At 37.7% G+C, this 10,782-nt stretch overlaps 1 protein-coding gene across 1 annotated transcript; it reads left to right on the plus strand.

Annotated features, from left to right (window-relative positions):
* The first annotated feature begins 3,263 nt into the window (after window positions 1-3,263).
* On the plus strand, window positions 3,264-8,344 carry LOC130738096 (proline--tRNA ligase, chloroplastic/mitochondrial). The gene is made up of 11 exons (XM_057589999.1): window positions 3,264-3,646; window positions 3,733-3,789; window positions 4,527-4,637; window positions 4,815-4,901; window positions 4,983-5,096; window positions 5,181-5,387; window positions 5,922-6,059; window positions 6,744-6,905; window positions 7,033-7,232; window positions 7,770-7,853; window positions 7,970-8,344. The coding sequence occupies exons 1-11, from the start codon at window positions 3,302-3,304 to the stop codon at window positions 8,109-8,111; spliced, it is 1,647 nt and encodes a 548-aa protein (XP_057445982.1). The 5' UTR covers window positions 3,264-3,301; the 3' UTR covers window positions 8,112-8,344.
* The last annotated feature ends 2,438 nt before the right edge of the window (window positions 8,345-10,782 follow it).

Here is a 10,782-nt window from a genome sequence, read left to right on the forward strand (position 1 = left end):
CATTTTTGGCTAAAGTTCCGTCCTTTGGGCTTAAAACTCTCGACTAAGCTTAGCGTTAGTAGGATTAGTCGTCATAATCGTCGTTGGTATCAACCCCATCAAATTTATTTTTCGAAATTCTGATTTTTGAGTTTCCGAGCTAAAAATATTGACCAAAATACCCCTGCGACAGTTTTCGATTCGATAATTTTTCTGAGAGTTTCCCTGGCCTAGATATCGCCTAAGAATACCTAGGAATTGATTTAGATCGAAGAAAAAGTTCGGAAACCCTATTTTACATAGTGGCCGAAACCTATTGCTTAGGGTACCGTGTCCAAAAATAATTTTTGGGTCTCTATGACCTGAGCCATTACGTAGATCTTTTGATTGTCGAAATTTTGGCGCTGGTTTCGTGTCATTCCGAGTTCTGTAGCTCGAGTTATGCTCGTTTTAGCGAACGAAGTTCTGTTGTCAATTCGTGCCTTAAGAGGAACTCTGAAGCTTTAAAAGCTTTCTTTCCGGTTTCGATTAGCGTTATTAGATAGTGTTACTTCTAGTAGGGCTTGTGTTGATGATTGTGTTTCCTTGTTCTAGGTTCACAACTTCCATGCCCAACTTCTACTCACGAAGGTAAGGGTAACTCGGTTTTAGCGTGTCCTTGAGTCTTGCCTGCTTTTATCGCACTGCATGCGTTTGAGATGAAGATGTTTATATTGATTGGCATTGGATTATGATTATTATGCTTGCAATGTTGTATGCTTGCTTATATTGACTGTTTCTGAGGCTTGTGCCAAATGTTTTCTGAAGGCTTCGGCCGAGTAAACTTATTGAGACGTGTGTCTCCGTTTTCTGAGAGGCTTCGGCCGTTTACTGGTTTCTGTCATTAAACTGAGTTGGTATGCAATTGAATTGAGTTATGTTCGTTGATAATAGGAATAACATGTGGTTACTCCGAATTAATCATTGGTTTGGGGATTGTTGTTGACTGACTTGACATATAGGCTTTGGTCCTTAAGTGGCGATGAGGTGGGTGTGGTCCCACGTGATTGTCCCGTCTTTCGAGGCGTTATAAAGTGGCAATGAGGTGGGTGTGGTCCCGCGGGATTGTCCCATCTTTCGAGATGTTCTAAAGTGGCGATGAGGTGGGTGTGGTCCCACGCGATTGTCCCGTCCGGAGTGGCGTTAAATGGCAATGAGGTGGGTGTGGTCCCGCGTGATTGTCCCGTCTTGAGAGACGTTGCTGATCGATCCATTTTGGTAGAAGCATATAGTTGCATTATAGGGAACTAACACCTAACCCTATGTTGTTGGATTTTAGTTATTAGTTTATTGATATCTGATTTGATGTTATATGTTAGGTTGTCGATATTTGAATTGATGTTATATGTTAGGTTGTCGATATCTGAATTGATGTTATATAGTTGATATATGAGTTTAGTTATGTTGTTGGTTTATTTACCATGATAGGTAGTTAAATTTGAATAACATGATTTTCTCTTTCATACATGGTAATTGTATGGAGTTAACCCTTTCTATTTGCTACTTGTTGTTTGGGCGCTTAACGCTATTAGGCGATGGAGAGCCTTCCGCTGAAGCTTAGCTGTTCAAGTTGGAGACCGTGACCGTGGGCGGTCGAGTAGAGGTGGATGAAGCAGTTGCTTCTCCCTTTTTGGTGGACTATGTCTGAGTTTCTTTTTCCTTCTGAAAACTCTGTTGTTTAAACCTTATATTCGCCACTTGTCTAAGTGAGCGTACTTACTTTGGAAACTTGTTCATGATGATGTATGACCCTATTATTATTATGTCGGGAATGGGTTGTTGAATAAAGTCTATGTTATATATTCAATTATGTTCAGCTGTTTCGAAAAGGAAAAAAAAAATATATTGTGTTTTCTCAGGATTAAGAAATAGTCCTTAGACTTGTTAGGTTACTAATGTGACTCCCAAGTTGAGAAACCGGGGTGTTACAATACTGTTCAACCCAATTTAGTTTAGGGTATCAATATCACATTTTTCGACCTTCACACATTCCCCATCAGTATATTCAGACCTAGGGTGAGTCACAAACTTCCCTCCATGAAAAATATTTACAGGTAAGTACCTAGAATCCAACAACCACAGTAAAGACCTTCAATAAATTAACACCACCAACATATTCTATGTAGAAAACGACAGAGAAAAGGCCATAAAGGTACCTCGGAGGAGTGACCTGGTGGACCACAGCAGGAGCTACAAGGAGCGTTTGACTTGGATTCCCTGCGACAGAAGATCTTCCCCGTCCACGACCTCTCCTTCTCCATGCCACGCGCACCATCTTTGGCTGAGCACTGTTGGATTCAAAGCCTGAAGAAAACCAGGAACTTCAGGGGTTGAAGCCGCACCAACCTCACAATCTCTCTTCTCTTGCTAAGTTAGGATGACATTAGGGTAAAAAATTGGGGGAATCGTGTTTGTGTATTGAGGGGAAATTTCTGGGTAAAAAAAAATGTTAAAATGAAAAAGAAAATCCACGTCACGGGCTCCATTTGGTCAAACTAACGGAACTTAACAGAAGGGGCTGGATCGCACGTTTTTGAAACGTTGGGGTGCCTGACCGCTACGTTTAAACACGGGGGCCCCGATCGCTCATTTTTGAAACATCAGGGGCCCAAAATGGAATTAAGCTATATTTTTATTATAATTTATATAGGCTTAATTGCAACTTTGGTCCCTGACGTTTATCAATACCACGATTTTGGTCCCCCACCTAATTTAATTACATGGATGGTCCCCGACGTTGTAGGCCGTGTGCAACGTTAGTCCTACCGTTTATTTCTTAATGGAGGAGGCTTACGTGGACGTCCAATTGGAGAGAGAAAGGAGGGATGAGGAGAGAGGGAAGCACGTGAGTATCACGTGACCCTTATCTAAACCCATTATACCCAAACCCCTGACCTCCCTAGAACGAAGAAGGTAACACGATTTAGATCCCTAGGGTTTCAAATTTGGGTATAATGGGTTCATATAAGGTTCACGTGAGTTCACATGATACTCACGTGCTTCCCTCTCTCCTCATACCTCCTTTTTCTCTCTCCAATTGGACGTCCACGTAAGTCTCCTCCATTAAGAAATAAATGGTAGGACTAACGTTGCACACAACCTACAACGTCAGGGACCATCCATATAATTAAATTAGGTGGGGGACCAAAATCGTGGCATTGATAAACGTCGGGGACCAAAGTTGCAATTAGGCCATTTATATATCTCAATTTTTCCATATCACTGGAAATCGTGGAATATAAAAACCTCGTCAAAACAAAACCTCATCTCAGTCTTACCCCAAATGGCGTCTCTGAAGCTATGCTCTTTTACCCACCTCTTCTCCTCTCCCTCTTCCGCCACCATTCCTCGTCGTTCTCCGGCGTTCCTACGGCGGCGCAGCCACTTTCATTTCCGGCCACGGCCGCTCGCCGCCTCCTTCTCCGCCCAAAGCGCGGCGTCGGACACACAGGACCGAGTCGACAACTCGAAGAACCGAGTCCCCGACCGAGTCATCACGCCCAGGTCACAGGACTTCAATGCGTGGTACCTTGATATCATAGCCAACGCCGAGCTTGCCGATTACGGTCCGGTTCGTGGCACCATGGTCATTCGTCCCTACGGTTACGCCATTTGGGAATCAATTCAGGTTCCTTTTCAATTTCTTCAATTGTGCTGATTTTACTTTTTGAATTTGAATATTTTTTTTAAATTTCTTTTTGGTTGTTCTTGCAGGACTTTTTGAATGTGAAGTTCAAGGAGACTGGGCATAGTAACATGTATTTTCCACAGGTAAAGGTTAACTACCATAGTTAATTAATGATTTTTTCTGTAATTTATTTTTTCTAGTGCACCCAACTTCAGTTTATGCAAGTAGTTTAAGTTTGCTTATTTAAGAAATTCACTAGGGGTTGCTGAGATGATTCAAGCTACTATGTTGATTTGAGGGTTTTCTTGGCTATGAAATCATTAATAGTTGAGAGGAGGATTTCAAATGGGTTGTAATGTTTCTTACTACACTGTAGGGCCTGTACATGGTTATTACTATCTCCGGTCCTTTTTCTAAGAACCAAATAACTACCTCACGAGTCAATTAAGAATTATAGTTAATGTAGTTACTAGCATTGGATTTTTCCTCAATTCATATTAACTTCAGAAAATACCTTTTAACGCATTTACTTCGAAAATAGAAAGGGAGAGAGAGAGAGAGAGTCCAATTAGTGTGACACCCTTACTAGTAGAATTGAATAATAAAATAAGGGCATTTTTGTCAAAACAATAACTAATGCAGTACAAAATTCAAGCTGGTTCTTATAAAATGAACCAAGTTACTCCTCCAATTTGTTTTTTATAGTAAGGACCGGATGTAGTATTACATTGTTTTCATAAGACTTGATAGACCTGCGGAAGGGAAGATATTTTGTTATTTCAGGGAGAATGTCTTTGACATGCAGTATATATCATGACCGCCACGTGAAATCACTTTGTCTATCATTTGTTTGATGCTTTTTCTCTATATGGTGCTGCAGTTTATCCCATACTCATTTATAGAGAAAGAAGCAAGTCATGTTGAGGGTTTCAGTCCTGAGCTAGCGCTAGTTACTATTGGGGGTGGAAAGGAACTTGAAGAGAAACTCGTGGTACGTATGTTCTTCAACCATTTGTTAGAGTTGCTTTCAATTGTATTTTTTTTCCTGTTTGTTGTAAACTGTAAGCTGAATTGAAGTCATTAATCATCTGCAATAGTGCAATGTTGATTGAAAGGCTGTGACCTAAGGTTTTATCTTTGATTTTTGCACTTCTTGAGGCTATGGCAGGTGCGGCCTACAAGTGAAACCATTGTGAATCACATGTTCACTCAGTGGATCCATAGCTACCGTGATCTTCCTCTCATGATTAACCAGGTAAATGCTGTTGTGGCTTTTTTGCCTTTTTATGATGGGACAACTCTACCAACTTTCTTTTGTCAAATGAATTTCGTTCAGTGGGCGAATGTTACAAGATGGGAGATGCGCACTAAACCATTTGTGAGAACTCTTGAATTTCTTTGGCAAGAAGGTCATACTGCTCATGCCACTCCAGAAGAGGCAGAAAATGAGGTCCACATCTTCTCTATATCAAAATGATAAAAGTCTTCACAAGTAAAATAGCATAATCTTAGTAACAATTTTTTTCATTTGCAGGCTATACAGATGATTGACATTTATACGAAATTTGCATATGAGCAAACTGCAATACCTGTTATTCCAGGTCGCAAATCTAAAGTGGAAACATTTGCTGGTGCTTGTAAGACCTATACTATTGAGGCTATGATGGGTGACAAGAAAGCATTACAAGCAGGAACCAGCCACAACCTTGGGCAAAACTTTGCCCGTGCGTTTGGAACACTGGTCTGATATACTACATTCATTATTACAGATTATAAAATATCTCCTTCCTGTGGAGTAATGTTGTTGGTTTTTTGGATTTATCTGTCTACAATCTAATAAGTGTGTCGTGATATTATGTTTCCTGGCTTATTTATTTGGGCCTACAAAAGTATAAAACTACATATAAGAAAGCTTGATTGTGCAATCTCTTGCTATATTCTGTTATAACCCTCTGCTAACTCTGGAGTCTGGAATACCACCATGACTTCTTACCTATTACTTATAAATTTGCTTCTTTGAGGTAAATAATCTCAAAGTTGCACCAAAATTAAAATTTCCCCCCTCTTTGGAGCTTTATGCTTAGAAGAAGGCGTACATCAGAAAATAAACTTTCTGACGTAGGATTAAGAAAGCTCTTTTATGCAATGTTTTAAAACCCAGACTGGTCAATGAACTGATGAAGGCAGTGATTCACGGTTCAACCAATATACATTTTAAACAATGGGTAATATATTGAATATTTTATTAACTGATTTCATCTGTGTGTTTGTGCAGTTCACAGATGAAAATGGACAAAGGGAATACGTTTGGCAGACATCATGGGCGATAAGCACCCGTTTTGTTGGAGGTATCATCATGACACATGGGGATGATATAGGCCTAATGCTCCCCCCCAAGATTGCACCGATACAGGTACATTTGGATGCTATTGGTATCTACTATCTAAGCCATGTGGTGTAACATGATTGTTTGGTTAAATGTAGCTGTTGCTAGTTGGAACATTTTGCACCTTGGTTCGAAAAAGATGGTCAACATTCAACAATGCATTGTTTGCTACTTTTGCTGCATAACTTCATAACCTATAACAGTCAATACAAACCTAATCTCATTATAGTGATGTACTGATAAATAATTATAAGTTAAAAGTTGTCTATTTTGCAGTTTGTTAAAGTGCTGTGTTTTTAGTCCTCACGCCATTTTCTTCCATGAAACTGTTCTGCCTACAACTTCTAATTTATAAATATTTATTTATTTAAACATGTGAGTTGATTCATATTGTAATATCTCATTGGAAGTACCCCTGCATGGGAGTAGGAAGGTAATTTGTTCAATTCTATATTGATAGCATTGAAGAACCGTCATTAAAAATAGTAAGTGATGCTTAGAAGGTTACTTGATACTTTTTCCTCTTATTTTTAAAATTTGAAAAATAAAGTGAATGCTTACTTGAAATGAAAAATCTATCTTTTTTCCACTGCAAAGTCCTAAATCCAAACATAGGACAATTTTATGCCTGTACATTCGAAAAACTCATATTGTAATTTAAATAAGCTATTCACATTTTCGGCAAATCATGTTCTGCATTGCCTGGTTTAGGTGGTAATTGTACCCATTTGGAAGAAGGATGGCGAAAAAGAAGCAGTTTTAAATGCAGCAGCATCTCTAAAGGAGGTCCTTCACAGCTCTGGAATCAGAGTTAAACTTGATGACTCAGATCAAAGAACCCCTGGGTGGAAATTCAATTTCTGGGAAATGAAGGTTTGATGTTAAACTTGGAAGGGAATTTGTTTTCAGGGACCAAATCATGTGCATTGCTTCTGCTCATTCTGCAGGATTTTTCCATGTTTCAGTATCTGATAACTTCATTTAAATCGTCATATTTCAGGGAGTTCCTCTTAGAATTGAAATTGGTCCTCGTGATGTGTCAAGCGGAAGTGTGGTGATATCCAGGAGAGATATCCCTGGGAAGCAGGGGAAAGTGTTTGGAATTTCTATGGAGCCTTCGATTTTGGAGGCTTATGTAAAAGACAAGTTGGATGAGATACAGTCTTCTCTTTTGGAAAGAGCAATTGCATTTCGAGATAGGTTCATTCCTTCTCTGCTACTTTTGGCTTGTGATAGATATTTGAACCTTATACAAATCTAACTGTTGGTTCTGGAATCTGGACTTAATTAATTTTAGCAATAATATAAGTCCTGACTGATATTTTCCTGGATAATATATTTTAGGGTTTGGCCCAGTTAAATAGTTGACAGAAAAATTCTGCTAACCGGTGCATACTGTACTGACCAAGCCCAGTCCACTATATGAAAAAATTAAAATACACTAGAATGTCAATCAGTTGAAAAAATTAAGTTCATGCTTTATTGGTGAAAAAAATCATTCCAATTTTTCTTCTAGACAGGCAATCAGTTGGAATCAGGGTTTCCTGTGTTATTAGTTAAGAAAGTAAGAACACATGATTTCAATAAATTATATTATAGATTCACTGACCAGAGCAATCAAATCCAGCAGCTTCTCGCTATAGGAAATTTGATGAAATTTCATTTTTATTTCACTCTCTCAAGTTGTGCATATTCCATGTCCACAGGCAGACTGATATTTACACTTTATTTTTTCAGCAACATTGTAGATGTGAGCACATACGATGATCTTAAAGCTGCAATATCACAAGGCAAATGGGCAAGGGGACCTTGGTCTGCAAGGTTGTATTTTCCCCCCTATTTCTTCTATAAATTTGTTTTGATGGTGAAAACATAAGCATGTGTATATGATGACCATGATTCACAGCACTAATCTCAAGCTTTACTCGATGTCACAGTGATGAAGACGAGTTAAAAGTAAAAGAGGAAACTGGAGCAACTATCAGGTGTTATCCTTTTGAACAGCCACAGGGGATTAAAAGATGCTTGATGACTGGAGATCCAGCTGAAGAAGTGGCTATTTTTGCCAAATCTTACTAACTCTGCAAAGTTGTTTATTTTTTAAACACCCAAATTTTACTGAGTTTTCACACGGTTTTTTTTATTAAAAAATGATTTCGTTTTTTGATAATTTAGGCAAGTTAGTTTTAAAAAATGTAATATATTGATTCACTGTAACTTATATTTTAGCCTGTTGCCATTGTTTAGAAAGATAATTGAGAGGTGTGGATGATATAATTTAGAGCATTTATACTGCTGCAGTTTGATGCCAACACTGTAGTTTTTGTATGTCTTTTATGTTTATGTTATTTAATATTTTAGCTTTTTGCCTCCATGGCTTGAACTCCAGAGCCAAGGGATTCAATAATATATCATTCATTATGTTTTTTTTAAAAACTTTGTTTCAATGATATATCTTCACTTTATTTTCATGACCTTTTGAAGTGGTCCAGCTGTAGTACTCTACTCCCCCTATCATGAACATTCAATTATTATTTTTTTAACAAAATGTGAAAAACTAACTATAAAAGGATGTGCTGTAATGTGTCATTTAAAAATACAAAAAATAAAGGTTAGAAAATTTATTACTCTAAATTAATTATTTTATTTTATAGTAATGGTTTCTCTTTATTCTATATTTCTTAAGGAATACTAATGAGTGGTTTTTTTAACCTTCATTATTTATTAACTTTTTTACTTACTGCTAATCTAATGTGTGTGTGTATATGTATATGTATGTGTGTATATTAGTGAAACAATATTTTGCGAGTGTAGTTTATCGAGTAGGTAATGAATATATACAGTATCATATATTCATAAAGACATCCATGATATACATAGCTAGAAGTATAAATAAATTATACAACAGCCAACTCAAGCATTGGAAAGCGTTGGTGATAATGAAATTTATGTACATAGATAACAATCATAACGAGTGACGAAGTTCCAACAGATAGTAACCCATGCTATTTCATGCTATTTGTCAATTCCTTCACATCCAAGTTCCAACAGCAGCACCGCTGATCAACAACCTATGGTGTGGAGAAGACCGGTAGGACAGTTTATTAAGCTGAACTTTGATGCTTCTTGGACTTTGGCCACAGGTGCAGGTATGGGTATGGTTGCGAGAAACTCACATGGTGAGGTCATGGCTGCAGCTACTAATGGTCCTGTAGGCGCTCCTTCATCTCTTGTTACAGAGGCTATGGCTTTCAGATGGTGTATTTCTTTGGCTCGAGATCTTGGTTTTTTCCGGGTGGTGCTCGAAACGGATTGCTTGCAACTGTTTGAGGCTTGGCAGCAGAACAAGCGTGGTGCTTCTTATTTGTTTTCTGTTTTAAATGACTGTAGAGCAATGGTCTCATTTTTTATTAGCTTTCATTTATCTTTTGTTCGCCGCTCTGGCAACGCAGTAGCTGATTCTTTGGCTACGAGCTCCTCAAAATTTTCCAACGTTGTTTGGATTGAGGAAGTTCCGCCAGAGCTTGACCTTTTGGTGTCTTCAAATGTTTTAGCCTCTATGACGCTTTAAGTTTTAATATATTATCCACTTTCAAAAAAAAAAAGTTCCAACAGTTATTAAACCATGCTTGATATTTTTATGTGGTGCCAAAGTGAATTATTCATCCAAGTTCCACATTAAGTAGTGTGAAAAAGAAAGATTTAGAGAAAGTAGGCATTCATTTAAGTACCACATCAAGTAGTATGAAGAAGAAGTGAAAAACTACTATAAATATGGAGAGTTATGTTAGTTTATTCCAAAACAACACTAACCCTTTATATGTATTTGGGTAGTTGTGTGACTTTGTGAGAGTTTGCAATAAGGTGACCTTAAATTGCATCATTGTGAGGATGTGTAATTTTGTCCTTTAATTGTATTGTGAGGGTTCACAATTATGTACTCAAATTACATTGAGATAGTTTGCAGTTTTGTTCCAATAAAAAGTTGAAGTAAAATGTATGTCGAACTACGTTAAATTTTTGAGATTTTATTTTTTTGCTTCTTATGGATGTGTTTATGCATGAGTCGAGATTTCATATTTTGATTCACAACAAGTGGTATTAGAGGTTAGATTCCGATTAAAGGAGGAAAAGAAATTGAGGTTCTGATCAAGGGAGGACGAGAAATAATGTACTGCATTGCACCGGCCATTTGAAGAGAGTTCATAACTCATGAAGGATTCACGAAGCCTAAAAGAGAAGACACGATAGTCAAAAAGTGCTCATTTTGTAAATGTGGTTAGTCATGAAAATCATATTTTACTTTGAGAAGATGATGTTATGACGAAGAGAAGAAATTTGAGACTCTGGGTGAATGAAAGATATGTTGTTCTAAAGCGGATATTCATTCAAGTCCTACATTAAGTAGTGTCAAGAAGAAAAAGTAGAGAAATTGAATACACTCATTAAAGTCCCACATAGGGATGACAATGGGTCTCGAACCCATTGGATAACCGCTAAAAATATCCACAATGGGTAGGGTAAAAACCCGCTAGATGGGTATGAGGTTGGTATGGGTAAAACCCGAAAAAAATAGTGGGTGCGTGTGCGGGTAGGGGTACTATAGTATCCAACCTTCCCCATACCCGCACTATTATATTTTTATTATATAGGGTTAAATATGTTTTGGGTTCCTGACTTATACACCAGAATCTAAAATAGTCCCTAAAAAATAAAATTCTCTTTTTTAATCCCTAACAAATTTTGTGTG

Source organism: Lotus japonicus, chromosome 2, assembly GCF_012489685.1.
Source record: "Lotus japonicus ecotype B-129 chromosome 2, LjGifu_v1.2".
NCBI classification, from domain to species: Eukaryota; Viridiplantae; Streptophyta; class Magnoliopsida; order Fabales; family Fabaceae; genus Lotus; species Lotus japonicus.